The sequence below is a fragment of the Equus asinus genome, chromosome 25, assembly GCF_041296235.1.
Source record: "Equus asinus isolate D_3611 breed Donkey chromosome 25, EquAss-T2T_v2, whole genome shotgun sequence".
NCBI lineage: Eukaryota > Metazoa > Chordata > Mammalia > Perissodactyla > Equidae > Equus > Equus asinus.
In genome coordinates, this window is record NC_091814.1 from 19,834,699 (window position 1) to 19,858,819 (window position 24,121).

At 40.1% G+C, this 24,121-nt stretch overlaps 1 protein-coding gene across 9 annotated transcripts in view; it reads right to left on the bottom strand.

The window, feature by feature from the left end:
* Window positions 1-1,041: 1,041 nt before the first annotated feature.
* FCRL3 (Fc receptor like 3) overlaps window positions 1,042-24,121 on the bottom strand; it is a 94,492-nt gene continuing 71,412 nt past the window's right edge. Inside the window, exons 2-16 of one of the 9 annotated variants that reach the window (XR_011498038.1) lie at window positions 21,535-21,555; window positions 20,212-20,454; window positions 19,490-19,750; window positions 18,958-19,242; window positions 17,860-18,147; window positions 17,268-17,546; window positions 8,664-8,942; window positions 8,179-8,298; window positions 5,019-5,046; window positions 4,008-4,126; window positions 3,758-3,826; window positions 2,249-2,280; window positions 2,011-2,163; window positions 1,703-1,789; window positions 1,043-1,601 (exon numbers count right to left, since the gene is read on the bottom strand). Coding sequence is in view for 7 of the 9 variants with exons in the window: in XM_070496972.1 (XP_070353073.1) it covers window positions 2,020-2,163; window positions 2,249-2,280; window positions 3,758-3,826; window positions 4,008-4,126; window positions 5,019-5,046; window positions 8,179-8,298; window positions 8,664-8,942; window positions 17,268-17,546; window positions 17,860-18,147; window positions 18,958-19,242; window positions 19,490-19,750; window positions 20,212-20,454; window positions 21,535-21,555 (2,168 nt within the window). In the remaining 2 variants the exon portion in view is untranslated. Of the gene's footprint in view, window positions 2,164-2,248; window positions 2,281-3,757; window positions 3,827-4,007; window positions 4,127-5,018; window positions 5,047-8,178; window positions 8,299-8,663; window positions 8,943-17,267; window positions 17,547-17,859; window positions 18,148-18,957; window positions 19,243-19,489; window positions 19,751-20,211; window positions 20,455-21,534; window positions 21,556-24,121 lie in introns of all 9 variants that reach the window. The other 8 variants (XR_011498037.1, XM_070496971.1, XM_070496970.1 and 5 more) reach the window with 8 other exon arrangements.

Consider the following 24,121-nt stretch of genomic DNA (forward strand, 5'->3'; position numbering starts at 1 on the left):
TACATACAAGTCCTCTTTCATAATAAAAATATGTATTTCCTCTTTAAGAAGGAAACAATTGTTTTTCCTCAGCAAATTAGCTTGCTAGTTGAATTCACAAGCCTACGATTAAAAACCTCAAATCAGATTGCACTTTTCTAAAGTCTATGTTATACTTTCTGTTGGCTAAACTTCTGACTCCGAAGGGGAAAAGCATAAAATTTGAAGTACACTTTTGTGCTTGAGTTATTTTCCAGATTTGCAAAGCATCATGTTATTTACGCAAAGTCATGAACGATGGCTGGTGTAAAATCAACGATGTCCATAAATTGTATCAGTTGATATACATAAGTCATCAGTGAACTCAAAAGCTTCTTTTCTTAAGGTCTGTTGTTTTCAGAACTAAAAAAAATGTTCAGTGTAACACTAGGTGACAGAGGAGGTAACAATTTTAGTTACTTCTTTCCTGCCTCAGTAGAACTTATATGAATAAAAGTGATTCTGCCATTTTTCCTGAAACTTAAACACAAATGGCATGCATTTCAAAATGTTTTTCTTCAGTAGTAGACACCCAGTGTTTGTCAGTCAGTTGCATAATGAATTAGGAGTCTTTGAGCAAAGGAAGTGGGTGTCCTCCTTTGAGCCTACTGATTGCCTTGTGTCTATCTCTACATCCACTGTCAGCTCAGGTCATGAGGGCTCCCAAGTGACACTAAGCTTTGCCATCTGAGTCATGTGAATCATTGGCTCTACTGGCCTTCCAAGGTTGGTGCTGTTGCTTCTGTAGCCTTCAAATAATGGATGTTGAATAATTAAATAGCAAAACTGAGCTGCTCCATGTAGGAGGACTGTTTGATCCCGTGAGAGAAAAAATATCTTGAAGACCAAAAATTCTGCGTGGGTTGGGAGATGTGTCATATATCTGCATCTAGTTTATTTATTTATTTATCTACCATCAACCTCCTCCTCATCATCATTATCATCATCACCAATCATTTATCATCTATATATCTATGTATAAATCTGTATTAATCTGCTCTGGATGTCATAACAAAATGCCACAGATTAGGTGACTTAAATATCAGACATTTATTTTCTCACAGTTTTAGAGGCTGGAAGTCCAAGATTAAGTGGCTGGCAGGGTTGGTTTCTGGTGAGACTTCTCTTCTTGGTCACCTTCTGGTTGTGCAAATGGCTGCCTTCTTGCTGTGTACTCACATGGCCTTCCCTCCGCATGCATGAGGAGAGATACAGAGGTCCCCAGTGTCCCTTATTCTTGTAAGGACACCAGTCCAATTGGGTTACAGCCTGCCCTCAAGACCTTGTTTAATCTTAATTACCTCCTTAAAGGCCCTATTTCCAAGTATCGTCACATTGGGGGTTAGGGCTCCAACATATGAATATTAAGGGGATGCAATCCAGCCCGTAATAATATTTAATCAGATAATTTGAAAGCGCTCTCCCATTAAATGGACTGGATTGTATTTTAGATATTTCTTAGTACTGATGCACATTTCGTGAAAAAATAGGATGTATGTCGATAGAATGAATCCTTTTGGTCATTTCCATTTGGTAGCTAGAAGATAGCATATACAGCAGAACATCAGCAATGCCTCTATCAACTACAAACAAAAGGAAAAAAAAACGTTTTGAGCTAATTGTTTATGCAAGATAGTACAGTAAAAGCTTTCGATCACATTTTGATCAAATGGCCATGTCGTACCCTTGTGATCCTGCCTAGACCTTTTCCTTGTCCTCTTCTATTCCATAGGCCCAGATGCTGAAGGCTCACCTGCCTTCACATGGATCTCTACTGTGAAAAGAATGCAGCATTTACTCAAATGCTGCCCACTCTGCTCCTAGAGATCAACAGACTCAGGGACAGAGGAGGCCTGCAGATATTTCACACAGCCTCACGTTCCTTAAAGCCTAGCCTCCTGGGAGGCTGAGTCCTGGAAGCAGAGGGTGCATGGTTGGAGAAAACAGGGAGAATGGCACAGGCTGCTTTTCAGGGCTTTGGAGGTCACTCACGGTAAAGGGCTAGTGGCCCAAGGCCGATGATGCACATGGAACATTCTCATAGTTTTCTCTATCATCATCATGGGCCCTGTCACTACTCCTGGCCTGACTTGCAGAGTCATCTGGATGTGACTTCTTTAACTCTGAATAGATGACTGTGAGTCCCTGGTGGGAAAAAACACAAACAGTAAATGCCTAAATATAGGTGAAGAAGAGCAGAAGGGAAGGAAAGCCAGTAAGTATGACCCACCTCATGCTCCTGATGCATCCTTGGTGAATTTGCTGTTGGATGGGAGAAGGGAAAAAGGTCTTAAACTGTGGGTGATATATTCCAAGTTACAGCCTACTCACAATGCACTCCAGGTCAATCTTTCCTCTGCTGACTCATCTCTTGACTGTTTCCTCTGCTGAATTCTTCCAAGCCCTCACAGACAAAAAATTACCTTCCTACACACACTCACACACACTCATAAGCCTTTCCCTTGCCCACCAAATGCCCAGAATGACTTTCTTGATTATTTATTTCTTTCTCCACTGCCATCACAACCCCAGCAAAGAAGCTCACCACCCCAACCCCCCAGAGCTTCTATGACTATATTCATCATCTGGGAGAAGGTGGCAAATGTGATTCACTACACTTTGCATGGAGGAAAAGTGGAGGAGTACAGACAGGGGCTCAGTATTCTAAGACTACACAGCATTTTCCCAGAAAGCCAATGATTTGCAGCAGGGCATTAAGAAAATTCAGTATATGTATTCCTTCCATCCTTCTGAGGGGTATTTTAGATCTCTTTCATTTATTTATTAGCCAATAAGCATTCATTGAACAATGACCTTCTATTAAGAACTGGTAAGCTATAAGGAGACAGAAATGACACAAACTCTGTCCATATTATCAAGAAGCCTATAGTTTTTAAGGGGAGGAATGGACATGAGAAAAATGCAATGAGTATTATGAGCACCAAGATAGACATACACATTGAACTATGCTATGTAACTAGGAAAGGGTAATCAGTTCCTCCCCGGTTAGGGCATAAAGAGGGCTGGTGGGAATCACTCCAAGTTTCACAGTGGTTCCTAAACTGTGTCTTGAAATGTGAGCAAGGTTCCCCAGGTAAACTAAGGGCAAGGATATTATAGGACAAATAAGAAGCATGAGCACCAAAGAATGAAAAAGCCCAGTATAATCAGAAAAATGGCCAAGAGTTCAGTATGGCTAGAGTAAGCTCATAGAGGAGGGCCAAAGCACAGAGGGAGCCAAGGGTCATACTTTCAAATGGAGAGTCATCACGGGCAGTTAATCTAGGCAATGATGTGACCAACTGTGCATCTCAGAGGGATCATGCTGGAAACATATTGTTGGAAGGTTGGAGGAGAACAAGATTAGAAATAAAGATATTAGTTAAGAGAATTACAATTGTCTACATATTAGATTATGAAAAGCTTATTAGCAATTATGTTCATTCCTTCATTCAAAAAATGTTTGAGGGAGCCTGTGGTTTTCCAAGCATTGCACTAGATGTTATTGATACGTTAGTGAAAAATTATAGTGTCTGTCCTCAAAGAGTTTGTGGGGTAGTGGTGGCAGTGTAGAGAGGTAAAAGGGAATAGATATGATTATATGATTGGCAATACAAGAGAAGCAGGTAGTTTCTTCCATTTTGGATTCATATTTGAGATGACTTTTTGATCAAAGCTTCCTTGCTAGATCTAAAAATACACTGTCACCTCATCTCTACTTGTCTGGAAGGTGTCTTACCTAAATTTTCTTTTGTACGCTGGATGCTCCAGATCTCAGAATAAACCAGGCCACTATCTCCAGGATTCACTGTCAAAGAATAGACCATAGCTGGCTGTAGGCAATAGCCCACACTCTAGACCCTTCCTCCCAGCTACCAAGTTCTATCCCCAACATAGCGACAGGAACGCCATTTTTAAATTTAATGTGAATGGCCATGGACTGTTGGTTAATCTCTCCTCCCTCCCTCTGTGCCGTAGGAAGTCCTTACCATTGCTGTACACTGGCTGCAGATCCATCAGGACTGGTGGCTCAGAGTGAGTTGGCTCTTGGGTGCCTGTCCTGAAAGGCTTGGACAAGGAAGGCCCCTGACACTCATTGGGACCGTAACTGTGACAGAGGGGGAGAGAGACAGGGAAGAGAAGTATTTGTGGATCATACGGAGTCTCAGGGAAATCAATTTCCAGGAAGAGCCCAGCATAGTTCAGGTAAAAATATCATGGCTGCTCTAAGAGACTGCATGACTTTTTCGAGAAGATGTCAGAAGGGGTGTAGCACAAGATGAAGCCCAGGGCAGCATTACAGAGAAGGCTGTCTAAGGCAAGGTTAGAGGGCTAAAGCTACACAGTCTCAAGGCACCTTAGATAGAGCAAATACTTATATTTGCCTGATTTTTAATTGTTTTCCAAAATTTAAATGCTTCAACATTGATACACAAAGACTTCTGCATTCCCAAAGAATTTGACTTTTGTCTTTTGTTAAAAGTCCCCTTCAATTTTCTCTCATATTACAACAATCTACTTTTCCTGTAAGATACGATGAAGGCTCTTCATGAAATGTGTTGTGGTTTTTTCTCAATATCATTTCCTTCTGCAGTTAATATTATGAATTGAACATTGTTGGCATTCAATAATCATTTCCAGAACGAGTGTGTGAGTGGAGGAATGAGAAATAAGGCAATAAATGAATTGTAGTCCTAAGAGAAATGATGTCATTAAGTTATCAGTGGTCAATTCTCTACTGCAGCACATCTAAGGAAGTAGATAAATTAACATGGATAGCAAATAACATGAATTCTGTGTATAAGTAAGTATAAGTGAGTATTTTTCACAAATGTGGTTGAAAGCAGCCTTCTTAATCACATTTTTGGATTTCATAAGAATTTGAAAATGTAAATAGGAAGTTCAGTCAGATATTTTTTAATGTACATATTCCATGTTCCTATCTTGTGGGTATAAATAAATCATGAAAATGTTCACAGCACAAGAAGCAGGGACCTCACCTAGGTATTCCAGTGGCAGAAAGTCCTCCTGAAAAAACAAAGGAAGATTGATGATAAGTGAGCTGCGCAGACAATGAGCTGTATGTTAGTGTCCCTTCCTAGCAATCAGATTCATTCTAGATCTCAGTCATTGAGAATCTTAGAGAACATCCAGCTCCACCCACCAGCATCCCCCTGTGTCATGTTATAGATAAGGAAGGCGGAATCTTGAAAGACATTTGCACAGAATCACACTTATTTTGACTCACTATTCAGTCAGTAATAACAGCATGAACTCTAAGTAGTTGTGACCAAGTAGCAGAAGAGAGACAGCTAAATGTTTAACTCTGGGCCAACTGCTTCCCTCATTCCCACTTCTCTTCATTTGTAAAAGAGATGAGAAATTGGCGATTTATAATAGAAGCTAATATTCACGCGCCAGGCACTGTTCTAAGCAGATTACATAAATTGTCTCATAGTATCTAAAGGATAGATACTATTATTATGACCATCATATTGCTAAAGAAACTGGGGTCTGGAGAATTTAATTTACTTGCCAAATATCAAGTATTTGGCAAGTTACATTGCTGGAATTTTAATCCACACAATTAATGATAAAGTCAATAAATTTATCACTCCCTTTAGTAACTTGTAGGATATACTCAGGCTTAAGGAGCAAAACTCTTCACTTCTGGAAAAATTTGGAAGGGTTCAGTTCTTCTCTGAGAAGTCTTGCCAATAATTAGAATGAAGACTTTACTATTAGGGAAGTAGATTAGGCAAGATTTTGAGGTGAGAAAGGCAGAGAACATCTGATTGGTGGACTGTCAGAAGTCGTTAGTTGAGTTTGCTATTTAAAATGACACTTCCCCTAGGTCTCAGGACAGAATTTCCTGGGTTTCTGCCCTCATGGATTATATAAAATGACGGTTGGTAATCTTTCTTTAAGCTGATGTTGTGTTGACTGAGCAAATCTGTTTTTCAAAAATTATCAACTTCAACACTGAGGTTCTAATGTCTTCACTTTTAGCATGTTACTTATTAATAAATGACATCCTGGATAGGCAATGAGATAGAAAAGTAATTTTGAAATTAGGAGGTGAGACCAGCCTTTTATAAGTCACCAAGGAGTAATGAAAAGAATATGGGCTCGAGGGTTAGGAAGATCCAGGTTAAGCCCTACCTTAATAGATATGTGAGTCGGGAAAAGTTACTTAACTTCCCCAAATCTCCATTTCTTCATCTCTAATATGATAATAATAATATTAGTTGAATTTAACTGAAATTATTTATTGAACAATTGGCAGCACTAATAGACACAAAATAAATGACAGATTTTATGATGAGTACTATTGGGGTTAGTGCTGTTATTCTCTTTACATATTTTTTAAAAATTATATACACGTATGATTTTATATGTAATGTTATTCAAGAAAATACTAAGTAGCTTTAAAATATCAATCACAAAATGTTGATGTAATTTTTCATACAAAGAAATAGAAGGATGGAGGCTAATTGATTGACCTGGAAAGAGGGGTAAGAAGACAATGCTTGACCAGCATCATTGAAAAAAATATGTAAGCTTTTTCATTAAACTGAGATCCAGATGTTTTATTTATTTTTTCGCTTATTTTCTTGATTTTCATTATGAGCCCTGAGAAAGTGTGAACAGAAAGAAGCATTTAGCCTGATGGAAAAGGAGATGCCATGTTACGTCACACGGAGAGAAAGACAGAAAGTAAAAGATTAGTAATTCCAAAATATAAAGTCTTCAAACCTTACAAACACCCAAAGCACTGAATAAAACAGTCTACACATTCAAAGATTCCCGATCCACGGAAAAACATTCAGAGAGAAAAAGAAATAGTCACAGAAGAACAAAGATAAGAATGATAGCAGATTTTTTTTTGTCTGAAGCAATGCACACAAGAAGACAGTAGAGCAACATCTTTAAAATACTGAAAAAAAAGAATTTTCAACCTTGAATTCTATGCCAGCAAAAATATCTTTCACAAATGAATGCAAAATAACAACTTTTACAGACATACAAAAGCTGAAATAATTCATCACCAGCAGGCTCATACTACAGAAAATGTAAAAAGAAACACTTTGGGCAGAAACAAAATGATACCAAATGAAAATATGGATATACAAAGAGGAATAAAGGACTTTGGAAGTGGTGAATTCATGAGTAAGTATATAAGATTTTTAGATTATGTTAAAGTCAGATATACTGTGATGAGATAGAGATGTACACTATAAACTCTAAAACAGTCTCTAAAATAGCAAAACAAAGAGCTATGTAATAAAAAAGCCAACAAAATAAATAAAATGGAATCATAAAAATACTCAATTGATCCAAAAGAAGGCAGAGCAAAAGGAAAAAAGAACAGCTGAGACAAATAGAAAATAAACAGCAAAATAATAAATAAATCTAAGCTTATCAATAATCACATTAGTAAATGGTCTAAATGCTTTAGTTAGAAGGTAGAAACCCAACTGGGAGAAGATATTTGCAAACCATATATCTGATAAGGGTTTAATATCCAAAATATACAAAGAACTCATACATCTCAACAATAAAAAAACAACAACCCCATTAAAAAATTGGCAAAAGATCTGAACAGAGATTAATAAATACGTTTAGCGAGGTTGCAGGACGTGAGGACATATAAAAATCAACTGTATTTCCATATACTAGCAATAAACAAACAGAAATTAAAATTTTAATTTCATGCTCATCATTCTTTGTTAGTTTTATCCAAATTTCACTATACTTGACAGGTATTCAAATATATTTCAGAGTTTATGGTTTACACCTAGGGCTATTGTCTTGTTGTTGTTATGAATAGAGGAGTTTATTTCTCATTTTTTTTGTTTTCAGTAAGCTTTGGCTGGGGGTGGAACAGTAAATACTTAACTTTCTAATTTTTAATTGGAAGCAAAGCTCTGCTACCTGATTTAAATCTCACATTAAACACATGGAGTAACAACTTCATCGAAATACTTATTCTACCTTTTTGTCACAGTTGCCTGCAGAGTGCCAGACAGTAGAACGAAGAGCCTATTACTTGGAGGGAAAAATTGACCCTTATCAGATGCACCACACAAGTCCAAATTAAGTCACATAAATTAAGTCCACATAAGTCACAACATCAAAGGGTGAGAAGTAGATACTGACCTGATTTCCTTTGGGTCTTGAACTTGCACACCAGAGCAGCAGTAGCAGCAAGGGCAAGGATAATTAGCAGCCCTGAGATGACTCCCACAGTGATAAAGATTATTTTGCTCCTGGAAGGCACTAAGTGAGAGACCTATAGTTGAGTTCCAGTAGCAAATATTTCTGATCTAGGCAAAGACCATGTGGGTGGGAGCTAGAGACCTATCAGGACAGATTTTTGCCAGGTTCTGATTTCTCCGTTTGAATTATCTCTGGTATAATTTGTAAATTTCAAAATAATGGCACATGGAGGGTGATTGGCAGCATCTAAGATGAAAATTTATTTCTTTTTCTTCTCCTCCATGAAATCAGTACCGATCTCCAGAAGCCCCAAGCCTTGGTGTCATTTTCAAAATCTCTTAGACATTGGTAGAATTTGTACAATCTGTTGGAGAAATATTTTATCAACATAACTATAACCTATAGCCCAGGTACCACCAACCCACCTGTGAAGTTGAGCATCACCACCTCACTGCATTGCACCCCCAGGCCATTGTCTGCCCCACAGAAGTAGTTCCCAGAAGGCTGTGCCATCAGAAAGAGGTTGAAGGATGCTCCTCCTCCAAAGGGGGCCAAGCTTTTCCCCAGAGTGACATTGTCATGATAAAACCAGTACAGGATCGGGGGAGAGCCTCTTTTGGCCTCACAGCGAAGCTCCAACACATCTCCCACCACAGGCTGGGTGCCAGCAGGGTTGAGAGTGAGGACAGGACGAGACACTGGAACTGAGGGAGGAAACATAGTTCACCGGAAGTTTTAGTTCAGCACATATACAGGAAAATTTAATAAAGGAAATATCCAGCATATTTATTAGTAGGAACATGGACCCAGGATTCAGGAAAACCTGAGTTTGAATCCTGTCTCTGCCCTTTTTCAGCTCTGTAATCTTGATGTTTTAAAACTTTTTAATGTCTCTGAGTCTCAGTTTATTCCTTTGTAAGATGTAATTAATAATGATTATATCTCAAGCTATAAGTAATAAAAATCATGAATGTAAAGTGCTCAGTAAATGTTAGCTACTACTATTGATAGAAATAATAATTAAAAGCAAGGTTCGCTTCTCAGCATCACTGACTCCTGAGTACTAGCTTTAAACCTATACTTCCACATCTATCGAAAGTAGGACCTCATTACTCTAGCCAATTACCTTCCTTTATTTTTCTATGCAGCATTTAGCACTAACATCTATCTGTGTATCTATTTATCTATGTCTCTCTCTCTTTCATCTATCTATCATTGTTGTATATCTGATTCCCCCAATAAAATGTGAGTTTCAAAAGAATGAGGACTTGTCTGTTTGTTCATTATATTTCCAGCTGCTGGAACTTAACCTGGCATGCAATAGTTCCTCAATAACTGGTGATTGCATGGGTGACCAAACTGATCAGATTGGCATAAAAATGTCCAGATACAGCAATAGCAACAATGATTTCCTTTTTAATTGATGATTATAGAACTAGGTCAGCCAGGAAGAACAGAAAAATCATTTTTACTAATATATGGAATTATTAATAAATAATGTGGAATGTGAACTGTGATTGCTTGTTCTGCTAAGTCGTGAGGGAACCTGGATGAGCGAATTTGTGTGCAGTGCTTTAGATATAAGCTGTGTGTGTCACTGGCAAGAGAAGGTTGGTAAGGATCTTAAACTCTGCTCTGCATCAGAGATTGACTCAAAGGGAAGCACGGGAATCAATTCTTGAACGGAAATGATTTCTCTTGAAAATGCGCCATCTGCTGGCTGCAAAACAGATGGCACCAACTGCCTCAGGGTGGAAATACCAACACTGGCTTTTGGAAGTGTAGGTTTCCTGCTAAATCTAAACAGATGGCTTGAGTTTGGCCCTTCTGTACATCCTTTGACATATAAAGTGACCTGGGCCAAATGCTAAGGGCCTCAGGGGTAAGTCTTTATATGTACTTTGTGCATCTCAGTGTGCCTTTCCACCCACATTATGGCCTCATATTTCTTTTTATCTCCTTTTTTTTTTTTTTAAGATTGGCACCTGAGCTAACATCTGTTGCCAATCTTCTTTTCTTTTTTTTTTCTTCTTCTTCTTCTCTCCAAAGCCCCCTAGTATATAGTTGTATATTATAGTTTTGAGTGCCTTTGATTGTTCTATGTGGGACGCTGCCTCAGCATGGGTTGATGAGCAGTGCCGTGTCCACATCCAGGATCCAAAACGTCAAAGCCCTGGGCTGCCAAAGAGGTTCTGCAAACTTAACCACTCGGCTACGGGGCTGGCTCTCCAATTTCTTTTTATTGCAGTAAAATACACACACCATAAGATTTACCATCATAATCATTTTTAAGTGCTCAATTTAGTGGTATTAAATATATTCGTAATGTTGTGCAACCATAACAACCATCCATAACTTTTCATTTCGTAAGACTGAAACTCTATACCCATTAAAAAATAGCTCCCCGGGCCAGCCCGGTGGCACAGTGGTTAAGTGTGCACGTTCCGCTTCGGCGGCCAGGGGTTCGCCGGTTTGGATCCCGGGTGCAGACATGGCACCGCTTGGCAAGCCATGCTGTGGCAGGCATCCCACATATAAAGTAGAGGAAGATGGGCATGGATGTTAGCACAGGGCCAGTCTTCCTCAGCAAAAAGAGGAGGATTGGCAGCAGATGTTAGCTCAGGGCTGATCTTCCTCAAAAAAACAAAAAAAAATAGCACCCCATTTCCCCACTCCCCAGCCGGTGGAACCACCATTCTACTTTCCATATCTATTATTTTGACCTCCCTAAGTATCTTATGTAAGTGGAATTGTATAGTATTTGTCTTTTTGTGACTGACTTCTTTCACTTAGCATGTTGGCCTCAAGATTCATAAATGATGTAGCATACATTAGAATTTTCTTTAAGTCTGAATAATATCCCATTGTATGTACATACCACATTTTGCTTATCCATTTACCTATTGATGGATACTTGAGTTGCTTCTATGTTTTAGCTATTATGAATAATGCTGCTATGTACATTGGTGGACAAATATCTCTTTGAGAACTCACTTTCAATTTTTGAGGATGCATACCTTAGAGTGGAATTTCTGAATCATATGGTAGTTCTATCTTCAAATTTTGAGGAACCTCCATACTGTTCTCCATAATGGTTGCTCCATTTTACATGCCCACCAACAGAACATAAGGGTTTCAATTTCTCCACATCCTTGTCAACACTTGTTCTTTTCTATTATTTTTTATGATAGCTATCTTAATGGGTGTGAGGTGGTATTTCATTGTAGTTTTTTTGTTTTTGTTTTTGTTTTTAAGATTTTATTTTTTTCATTTTTCTCCCCAAAGCCCCCAGGTACATAGTTGTATATTCTGAGTTGTGGGTCCTTCTAGTTGTGGTATGTGGGATGCCGCCTCAGCATGGCTCGATGAGCGGTGCCATGTCCACGCCCAGGTTCGAACTGACGAAACCCTGGGCCGCCTGCAGCTGAGCGCGCAAACTTAACAACTCAGCCACTGGGCCGGCCCCTAGTTCATTGTAGTTTTGATTTGCATTTCCCTAATAATCATGTGATGTTGAGCATCTTTTCATGTGTTTATTGGCCATTTATTTACCTTCTTTTGAGAAATGCTTATTCAAGTCCTTTACCTATTTTTTAACTGGGTTTTTTTTTTTTCTTGTTAAGTTTCAGGAGTTCTCTAATTCTAGATACCAATCCCTTATTATATATATGATTTGTAAATATGTTCCCCCATTCTGTGGGTTGCTTTATCAATCTGTTGATATTGCATTTTGATGTACAAAATTTTTAAAAATTTTCATGAAGTCCAATTTGTTGGTTATTTTTCTTTTTTGCCTGTATCTTTGGTGTCTATCAAAAGTAATATGGCTAAATCCAATGTTATGAAATTTCCCTAAATTTTATTCTAAGAGTTTTATGGTTTTAGGTCTTAAATTTAAGTCTGTTGTCCATATGAAGTTAATTTTGTGTGTGGTGTTAGGTAAGGGTCCAACTTCATTCTTTTGCATGTGGATATTCAGTTTTCCTAGCAACATTTATTGAAAAGACTGTCTTTTCCCCATTGAATGGTGTTGACACCCTTGTCAAAAATCAAGTGACCATATATGTGATGGTTTATTTCTGGGCTTGCTATTCTATTCCATTGGTCTATATGTCTGTCTTTACGCCAGTACCATTCTGTTTTGATTACCATAGATTTATAGTTAAATTCTGAGAACAAGAAGTATGATGCTTCCAGTTCCATTCTTCTTCAAGATTGTTTTGGCTATTTGGGGTCCCTTGAGATTCCATATGAACTTTAGAATGCATTTTTCTACCTCTGCAAAAAACAACATTGGAATTTTTATAGATATTGCATTGAATCTGTAGGTTGCTTTGGGTGGGATTGACATCTTAACAATGTTAAGTCTTCTAATCCCTGAACGTGGGATGTGTTTACATTATTTTGTCTTCTACAATTGCTTTCAGCAATGTTTTCTAGTTTTTATTGTCCTAGTCTTTCCTCTCCTTAGTTAATTCCTAAGTATTTCATTCTTTTTGAGACATTTTAAATGGAATTGTTTTCATAATTTCCTTTTCAGATTATTCGTTGTTAGTGTCCAGAAATGCAGCTGATATTTACGTGTTGAGTTTGTATCCTGCTACTTTGATTAATTTATTTATTAGCTCTAACAGGTATTTTGGGGGTGTGTATAATCCTTAAGGGTTACTACATATAAAATCATGTCATTGGTGAACAGAGATAATTTTAAATTCTTCCTTCCCAACTTGGATGACTCTTATTTCCTTTACTTGTCTAAATGCTCTGGCTAGAAATTCTGATACTATCCCGAATAGAAGTGGGAAGAGCGAGCATCCTTGCCTTGTTCCTGTTCTTAGAGGAACACCATCCTGCTCCACCCTGCCTGGGACATGAATAATCCCTTTGTCTAGCATATCCACGTTGTATACACTACTTGCCCATTTGTCACTCAGTAGCGATCTTGGTTATCAGATCTACTGTCATAGTATTGCAGTGCTTGTGTTGAAGTAATCCTTATTTTGCTTAATAATGGCCTCAAAGTACAAGAGTAGTGATGCTGGTAATTTGGATATGCCAAAAAGAGGCCACAAAGTGATTCCTTTAAGTGAAAAGATTAAAGTTCTCAACTTAATAATGAAAAAGAAAATCGTATAGTGAAATTGTCCTGATCTAAGGTAAGAATGAATTTTCTATCTGTGAAATTGTGAAGGAACAAGAAATTCATGCTAGTTTTGCTGTCGTAACTCAAACGGCAAAAGTTATGACGACAGTGCATGATAAGTGCTTAGTTAAGATAGAGTTCGGTACTATCCTTGGTTTTTGGTAACCACTGGATGTCTTGGAACATATCCCCAACAAATAAGGAGGGACGTTTAGTTCTTTTAAATTCTTTGTCTAGCGTATCTGCCATCAGGTCTTTTTCAGAGACTGTTTCTGTTGGTTTACCTTTTTTCCTTTGAATGGACAATACTTTCCTATTTCTTTGTATGTCTGTGATTTTTTCTTTGAAAATTGGACATTTGAATTTAATAATCTGGTAGCTCTGAAAGTCAGATTCTCCTCCTTCCCCAGGTTTTGCTGTTTTTGTTATTGTTTTTGTTTATTATTTTGCTTTTTTTTTAAAGATTTTATTTTTTCTCCTTTTTCTCCCCAAAGCTCCCCAGTACATAGTTGTATATTCTTCGTTGTGGGTCCCTCTAGTTGTGGCATGTGGGACGCTGCCTCAGCGTAGCTTGATGAGCAGTGCCATGTCCGCGCCCAGGACTCGAACCAAAGAAACCCTGGGCCGCCTGTAACAGAGTGCGCGAACTTAACCACTCGGCCACGGGGCCAGCCCCTATTCTTTTGCTTTTTGATTGTTGTAGGCTATCTCTGTGCCAAAGATCACCCTGAGGTGTAGACTTAAGGTCTTCTAAGGTTTTTTCTGAGACTTTCCTTGGGCATGCACACTCACTTTCAAAATATCCCTGTATATGCAGTTGTTTTTGAATGTCCTAGTCCTTAATGTCCAGTTCCAAAAGGAAGGAAAAAAAAAGTTAAGAAGGGAAAAAAAGGGTGGCAGCCCTTTAAACCCTCTGGAAGTCCCTTCAGCTGGAGAGTGAGGGGCTTGCAACAGAGGAAGGAGGTATAACAACCGTCTGTAGCTGCCTGCGTCTGTCTGCACACCTCTGTGATCAGAAGCAGCAATTGGGCTCAGAGCACAGATTCCCCAATATTTGGAGGACAGGGTCCTTTTTGCCCACCTCAGCTCCCCACAAGCTGTGTGCAAGCTGCTCCAGGAACACATACACAGCAGCCTGCCACAGGGCTGAGGGTGGGAGTTGGGTAGCTGCTACTGTGCTAAGAGCTGAAATTGATGGAAATTAACTGCAATTTACCGACCAAGCCTTCCTGTGGGAGTTGCAAGCTTCCAGTAAACCCAAGAATCCCAAAATAATTGCCTCAGACAGATTTTCCAGTGCAATTCTAAGTAAGAAGACAGATTCCTGGTGCCTCCTACTCTGCCATCTTCCCAGAATCCTCCCTACCTCCTCTTTCTCTAGGCTTCTGTAAGCTCGGAGTAGTGATTCTCAGCTTCTTCCATTACATTTCTCCCTCCAGGGTTCACCAAACTTCTGGTTCTACATGCACATCCCAATAAAGTCAGAGAATTTTAGTGCTGAAAGAGACCATGGTTATCACCAAGTTCAGTGGTCTCCACGATGGGATGCAAACCAACCGAATGGGGTATGAGAAGAAAATATGAGAATGTTTGAGTATTTTAACTTGACAGTAAGCAAGAAATTCAGCTTTGCCAATAGTCACATTGGCACTCTTACTCAGGCCATGTGTCATAGCCTGTGCTGAGATCTGTAAGGGAGTTCTTGTGAAGGCAGTGGGGTACCAACTGCATGGAGGAGTTGACAGCAGGACCTTCAATTGTTTGTTCGTTTTCAGCATATGTGAACATGTTGCCCTCCAAGTCGTCTATTTCAGTATTTTTACATATTATTGCAACTTAAATAATTAAAGACTTTAAAATACTTTTCAATGAAATTGACTAATAACAACAACATCTTTTTGAACCACATAAAAGTTTTTCAATTATTTGGTGGTCAAGTTCTAAAAAGAGGAGGTAAATATAAAAATTACGCATGCATTTTTCTATGAAGAAAGATTATTATTTTACTTTTGGTGTTTTTCTTTCTTTCTTTTTCTGATGATCAGTGACTCAATAGTATAATATTTAGTTCGACATTAAAAAAAAGACTTTTAACAGAACTCATTATTAATACTTTCTAAGTAAACTCATGCAATAGAGATAATCTTTTGTAAAATGGTTGTTTAAAAATAATTACACTTCTATGTGGTTTTATTATCAGAATATGTCAATATGTCAACTTCAAATATTTATATCTACACATTTAAAATTGTATTTAAATAGCATGTACTAACCAGTTTATATGTCTTTCAAAGCTTGAACTCATCTGTAATAAATTTAAATATGCAACATTTCTCATGTATTTTGCAAGAATAACAATGACATCAATAAAAATGGAAATGTACTAGCTAAATTTCAAGGAAAATCTTTGCATAATTAGTGTATTGGATTGAAAAATGGGTATCATAGATGCTTTGTTTCCACTTGGATCTGGATACATTGGTAAGACATCTTTTACGTGATAGCAGCCACTGAAACCAATTGGAATAACTCAAACTCATAGCCAGGCATCAAATAACTGTACCACAAAGAGTAAACCAAGACGTTGAAAATGAAAAATTCTTATTCAATTACCATTTTAATCAAAGATTCTAAGAATATTTTAAAATATTGTTTATTTCATCCTTATGTAATTTATGTTTCTGTGTTTAATAGTGTATATATTAAGCTACTACAGTAGAACATGTATGTGACTAATAAAAAGTATTTAGGAAACATGTTCAACAAGTTTGGCTGAAAGTGATGTGGGATCAGGAATGTTTTTGCCTCCGTGATTTACTTGAATCAATTACTTTATAAGTGGGGAAACTGAGGACAAGACTAGAAAAGAGACTTGTTCACCGTCAAATAAATAGATATCTTCTTGTTCAAGACTGGAATCCCAGTTTCAGCACACTATCTGGTTCTCCCAGGTTCAAATCCTCCTTAAATCGTAACCCAAGCTTGGACCATAGGAAGAGTCATTATTAACCTAGATACCATAAGTATTCCAATAGTTTGGAATAGCTGGAGAACAAGAAGCCATGGCAAAATCCAGAGAATGTAAGGGTTTGAGGCACTGGGAGTCACCACCACATCTCTTAATCCTGCCACCTCCTCCTAAGTCTCAGTGCTTCTCCTCACCTTCCAAATGCTGGGTACTTTGGAATGATCATGGCATGGACTAGGGGTCTCTCCTAAATAGGTGGGCACATCGCTAATTGCCAACATATGCTGGAAGTGGGAAATAAAGATGCCTTGATAGCTCTGGTGAAGAAAAATTTTGTTTGGAGATACCGAGAACATCATATTCAATGATATCCTAACATTTGAAGAGTCAGAAGGCATGTGGCGAAAGTGAGAAGGCCAGACAGGTCATCAGTGTGAAGGCCAAGAGAAAGCTCTGCTGCTCTGATAGCTGTGGGTGTCCACAAGGAGAGACACTTTGTCTAGTAATCCAGAGAGCCAAGTAGGAATTTAGATTGGAGGGGAGCAGAGGAAGAAAACCTTGGCAAGGGTCAGTTGGGTCATTTGTTCGTGGACAAAGGAATTTAGATATAAAGCTTTCTATATGACGTTCCTTCATCAGAAATTGCTAAACCATCATATATCTGGTATTTTGGAAAGTCTTTTTGCCTCTACTAGAAGACTATGTGGAACATACGGCTTTCATGACAGAGGAAATAAAGGAATTGCCTAAGTTACTGAATGTATAGCCAGAGGGAAGAATCCCAGAACCTTCAGGTGGAGGCAGAAAACGTGGGGAGTCTGTTGGGACATCACATCAGCAAATAGCCCAAAGGGTCTCTGTTTGTGAGAAGACATTATCTGTTCTTCGCTGCAACTGCTATGGACATATCCTACTTACCTGTGACGCTGAGAGTCACTTTGTCGCTATGTTGGGCTCCCAGCCCATTGTCAGCCTCACAGGAGTAGTTTCCAGAATGGTCTGCAGTCAGAGAGAGGTTGAAGGATGCTGCTCTTCCAGAGGGGGCTGAGCTGCTTCCCAGGGTGGCATCTTCGTGGTAAAACTGGTACAGGATTGGAGGAGAGCCTCTCCAGGCCTCACAACGAAGCTCCACCACATCCCCTACCACAGCCTGGGCCCTGGGAGCCCTGATGGTGAGGACAGGGCGAGACACTGGAACTGAGAGAGAAAAAAGAGCTGTCAGAGAAGGACTCTGAAGCTGTGACAGGTTCAGAACTACACTCGAGGAGGCTAAAAATAGATATATCCCTTGAGTCATGAGGAGCAATCCTGGAAAATTTTGTCTTCATCACTACTAAGTCCTCTCCACAGAAAGTAAGGTGTCTTCAACTTATTTTGCCCTCTTTGCCATTCCTTGGTTAGCTTTTAAATTTTTACACCTCTGTTCCGTTGCTTTCTTTAGAAGAACCTGACAGAGAACCTAAACCCTGGCTTGCAAACCAAGGCTGAGTAAAAGGAATAGGGAACTTACTTCTCACTGTGACGGTAATCAGTGTACTGAGGATGGGGCCATGAATGTTGTCAGCTGCACAGTAGTATCTCCCAGCATCACTCTCCTTCACAGTGGGTATTTGGAGCTCTGCTGACAGGGAACGCTGGGTCTTTTTTTCCAAAATTCTTATTGTGCCTTCTCTGTGCCAGGAGAACGTGATAGTCCCTGTCCCCTTGGTTACTGAGCAGATAAGGACCAGATTTTCTCCTTCAATCAGCTTCCCTCCAGGGGGCTGGATTTCTAGATTCACATCAGACACAGGGACTCCTGGGAGGACAAAAGATGACACATGAGGGTCTTGATGGAAGGGACTTTAAGGTCAAGGAGAAGGCTGGTGCTGCCGTGAATAAGCCAATAGAAGCAGGTGCAATAGACAGGGGTCCAAAGTAGGAATTAAGGAATTAATTGTATATATTATTATAAAGGGAGTAATACTCCTCCTCTCAGGAACAATTCCCATTCTTGAGTAATGCTGGCATCGGACCCTTAATCTTAAACCTAATGTTGAATGCTGTCACATTTTATGGACATTTGTCTCTAAGGAAAATTTGATGCACCAGTGGACCACAAAATAAGAGATAACACTTGGAATATTATTTCTATCCTGAAGTGACTTTACTCAGAATCCAAACTCCTCTTCTATCTTTCAAGACTTCACTCTCATCTCCCTCTTCCCACATTCTTCTTTGGCTATTCTGGTTTGTGTTTATGTTCCTCTTTTCTTATTGTTTTGGAACAAGTTTACATCAAAACATGCACGCACCGTAGGGACTTCTAAAGACAGCATGCGGTCATCTGTGCTTTTAGTTATCTGTTTACACATGAGAGACAGATCTTGTGGTCTCTGTAGTCCCTACAGCACTGGGCACCCAGTAACTGATCCATAACTACTATCACCTGACTTAGATGGAAAAGAATGGTCTAGGGATATTAAGCCAATGTTGAACCACAAAAGAAGGATACTAGGATAGCTGGAGTCTCCTCACTGTTATGTTCATTATCCCAGGGAGGAGATGTCATGTTCTGTTCTTCTCTCCTCAGCTCTGATTCCGAATGAGCAGCCCCATAGACACTCACTCTGTACACGTATCTGGGATTTCAAGCTTCTTTTCATGGTACTGTGAGTCACTGTCTCTGCCTGGCACCAGTAAGACCTTGAGTCTTCACTCCATATGGCAGGGATCTGGAGCCCTGAGGAGCTGCTCCAGCCTGACCCCAGGGCCTGATCTTCTCTGAAGAAACAGAATTGAAGCTGAATGTATGACTTCTCCGGAGGGAGCCAGGTATCACATTTCAGGGTCACTGGGCTCCCCTCTATGGGCTGGGAGGGGCTTGCTGTCAGCACAGGAGGTGGAAACAACTCTAGAGAGAAGAACAAATACAATTCCCAAGGTAGTGAGGCTCAGCATGCCTGGAGAGATGCACATGTGTTCTCAGCAGCAGCCATCAGGAGATAGAGACTCATGCAGATCGAACCACTTCTCATCTCCCTCCCGTGGCTGGCTCCAAAGAGGCTTTTCATGAAATCCCCACTGATGAGAACCTTCCCTCAATCCACACCCACTGGTTCCCTGCCAAGCCTTTCTACCCACAGGAGTGTAGCCATTACCTTGAACTTGGATCTGTATAGGTTTTGAAGTTTCTTTCCGTGAGCTCCAGAAACCCCTTCTAGAAGCAGTACAATGATATTTGCTGTTGTCCAGGGAGTCTGAATTTATTGTGATGGAGTCTAAATTATAATTGCCACCAAGTTCTTCTCCGTCTTTGTAGTAAATCTTTTCACTAATATCCTCTTCTTTCCTCCCCCGGCATCTCAGATATACATAATCTCCTTCAAAAACAGGGTGGGAAGCCTGGAGAATCAGCCAGTCTGCAAAGAACGGAGGAACACAATCAATTTATCCTTGCTGCTTCATTCTTCAAGCTGTAATTTTTGCTCACTTTGAAAGAGCTACAGTCCTGTACACAGTTGCAAATGTCCTCCATCAACATTTCCACATAGCCCCTATCCTCGACTCTCCCTTGTTCTAGGATAGTGAACTAACCCCAGGATAGGTCCTTAAGAAATTCTCATACACATTTTTAGAAGAGGAATTTTATGCCATGCCTTTCTTCAGTCCTCAGTCCCTCTTTGTCTGGTGACTTCTGGGTAACTGACGTTTCTCTGGATGGAGAAGAAGGACTATGAAGCATCGTGCTGCTGTTCTATCTTGTTATTTCCTGGGGACAGCACTTCCAATAGCCTCATGCCTGAAGGGCTCTGCATTAACCCAGCCCTCAGATATGCTGCCCAGTGGCTTTACTTCAAAAACTCTTCCTTTCTTTCCTTACCAGATGAAAATCTCACATGCACAGGGTCACTGAGGGAAGATCCTTTGGTCTTGCATTTGTAGTATCCAGTCTTCATAATTTGAATTTCTCCAGATTCTTCTTTCAACAAATTGTCATTATAATACCAGGATATGTCTCCCCTGGTTGGAGAATTGGAATCCCTGCATGTGAGAGTCACTTTCTCTCCATCGAAGTTCACAGACCATGGAGGAGTTAGGTGAATAAAAGCTTTTGGAGCTAAACCTGAAGAGGAAATAGAGAGATGAAGGCACATGAAGGTGAATGGGAGGTGAATAGAGAACAGGGGAGGCCCTGGTCTGCAGCTGGGAGTTTTCTTGTGCTAATTCCTATTAGGACCTGGATTAGAAATGGAACAGAAACAACCTGGGGAAATGCCTGGGACAGAATCTGTTCTTCCTCATTCTTTTCTTGACCTGGATGTGAGTAGGTGGGTGTCATAGGGGATAGCTCTCAGGTCCCTGGTGTGGGCTCAGAAAAGTTCAGGAGATGCACCTTGTAGTTGGGAAAACACTGTGAGGGCCTCTGAAGGTGGGCTGATTCTGAAATGATCCTCTCCTATGCAGTCTTGTCAAGCTAAAGGTGAGCCTGAGATGGATATACCTCAGAGGGAGCTTCTAGACTTTGAAAGACCACTTCCAATTTTGTTAGTATTTTGAATAAGGTTTTTTCTTTTTTAATTTTCATTACTTTTAAACCTTGCTTAATTTGAGATTCTATGGGGAATGCAACTTTTTTCTATTCTCCATCTAAGTTGGACACAATCAATAATTGAAGGATATAAAGAATTTGAATGAACAGGCATGGGCCGCTTGAGAAATCATATATACAAATCATACTTCTGTATAGAATTGCAACTGACTAATGGGACCAGAAGCAGAAGCACGAGAGTGACATGAGCTCCTTTTGGAGATATATAAAGATTTGACTGTAGCATTTCCTCTGTGGATGGGAGCTATTTCTATGTCCTTTGTTAGTGGCACTAGTTTGGACATACAGAGGGAAGGGTCTTAGGGAATAGAGGAGATCAGATCTGAGGCTCTCCCAACATGAGCCTCCTGCTTCTGCTCTTCCCTCTGCAAATGCTTCCTTCCTCTCTACACTGAAGCATCCTGATAATAGGGAAAGAACTGGAGAAATCAGGGGAGGGTCTGCTCACCCACCATAGCAGCAGGCCTGACCTCAGAGTAGCAAAACCACCAACGTTGGCACAGCCCTGTATCCTTCATTTATGGAGGCAGGTTGTGCTGGCCAAGAGGTCCAATGCCCAGAGACCAGGAGGAATGTAGAGAAGGGAAAACTGACCTGATTGTTCTCTTCCAGGAGCTGTGAGGGGACAAGATTTAAAGATTAGCATAGAGCAATATTTTTCAAGCATTATCAGTTAGATACTCTCTGAGAAATTTTCCAACAATCTAGCCACAACCACATCTTTAGTTTTTCTTCATTTCTTTGTCCCAATGTTAGTGCCACCTAAATGACTAAGATAAATACAGCCAATGGTTAACACAGGTTAGCATAAGGGAAGCCATGTTATAGAGGGGAACAATATTAGGACTATAAATGACCCTGATTCAAAAACCCTCTCCCCTTTTTCCTTGTCAGCAATGCTTCAGTTTGCATGTAGCCTAGAAAAGTACATTCCTGCTTGTGAGAAATATGCATGCTCTGCTATTTTTATAGTCTTGGCCTATATGTAGACATCCGTATTCCAATAAGCCAATAACTTTGTTCTTTAAGTTTTCCCAGGGATGTAACAACTTTCAGGAAAAAGGCCCTGCTGGTATCTATCACTCATGACAAGGGAAAGGGATGATCTGAAGTCTCAAGGACTATAATGTCAGATGGTCAACATTGCATGACCACCTCACTTCAGCCCACTTGCCCTATATAACTGCTTCAAAATGTTGTAGTTTTAAGATGGTTCTTTATGACACTAGTCTGCCATTTTCCCCCTTGCTGGAAAGCTGTAATTAAAAGACCCTTTCTCTCCTACTACCTTGCCTCTTGACTGTTGGCTTGTCTTTGTGGAGAGTAGAACATCCCTTTTGGCAGTTACAAATTTTATGACCACGATGGGACTATAATTCCTGCTCACAGGTAGTTGACCTCAGACAGGCAGCCTGACAGTAAGTCCCTAGCAGCTGCTGAGGCCCCTTCTGTCAGGGATTTGCCTTTCCTGCTTTCCTGTGCTGACACCAGCTGCCTCCTTAGGCTAACTGTGGTAAAGCAAGAAACAGCTACATCTGGGGAGTCCACAGGCTCAACCAGGAACAGGGTAAATTGCCTTGGGAATACCCAAGAATTCCCTTCCCTTCCATCTGGGATCTTGCCTTTTATGGTAGGGCCATCTGGGTGTGCTTTCAGAGTGGGAATAGTTGTAGGACTTTATCTGAAATCTGGGAACTATTTCATTAGTGTCTGGTTTATCTAGTGCTCATTTGTGTTTCTGCGTCTGTGTGTGTGCGTAGAACGAGTCAACTTTGTGTAATAACAATGGGAAGTCCACCATCAGTTCTTGGGGCAAATTTTGAATAATTGGTCTGATTATAGCTATGAGCCAACGACTAAGAAAAAGATGATTTTTTACTGCAACACTGCCTGGACACAATATTCCCTAGGTTCAGGTGAGAACTGGCTGGTTAATGGCTCACTGAATTGTTAACCATCTTACAGCTAGAATTGTTTTGCAAGTGAGCTGGTAAAGATGATGAGATCCCATATGTCCAGCCCTTTATGCTATTATATCAGGATAAGGAAAGAGAGGGCAAAGATTTCCTTATGGTACAAAGAACAAAAGGAGAAAGAGGACTGGTTTGACAAGGAACTCAGGAGGAAGAGAAAGATATGACAATCATTCAAACCCTCAACCCTCCCCCTGCAGCACAAGCACAAACAGCTGCCACTGCTCTTCCTGCTCCTCAGCCCCAAGAGGCTCCTTTAGCCATGGGAGCTGAGGCCTCAACATCTTACAAGGGAAATACTGAAAAGGACACAGGCCAGCTGGCCGGGTTTTACCCCCCAGGACTAGACAGGGAACACAATTTGGCCAGGTGCTACCCCCAGAGCTAGGCAATTTTCCTTAAGGCAATAGCCAATAGGAGTTAATGCTGATGGACAATCTGCTGGTTTCATATGGATGAATAACCCCTTCTCCACCTCTCATCTGTTCAACTGAAAAAATAACAACCCACCGTGCCAAGAGGACCCCAAGCAAATGACTGACTTGTTCTCTTCCATTTTTGCCATTTATCATCCGTCAAGGGCAGACATTCATATTCTGATAAATATGCTGTTAATTGGTGTTGAAAGGAGATTGGCATTAGATAAAGCTAGAGAAGCCACTAGATTCCATGTGGAAGACCTCAATAACACCTTTGAATCTAATGTGGCTGTCCCATTAGTAGAACCAGATTGGAACCCCAAAGAAGCGGGGGGCTGAGCCCAAATGGAACATTTTAAATGGTGTATTCTGGTGGGCCTCAAAAAAGGGGTTCCCAAACAAAAGAATCTAAATAAGATTCAGGGACTGCAACAGAAACCTGATGAGGACCCCTCTGAATTTCTGGAAAGAGTTTAGCAGGCCTACGGGCATTACACCAGCTCTGATCCTGAGGCCCCTGGAAACCTCAGGATGGTCAACATGACTTTCTTAGGACAAAGCGCCCAAGACATTAAGAGAAAACTGCAAAAATGGATGGGGTTTTAGGAATGGACCATTCTCAGCTTGTAGATATTGCTTTTATGGTCTAGAATAGCTGAGAACACCGAATTAAACAAGAGGGCGTGCCAGACAATTGCCACCCTCCTGGCCTCTGCCTTAAGTGGCAAGAATATAAACTACTGGAAGAAGAAACTGGGACACCAGGTAAGCACCCCCTCAGGAAAAATC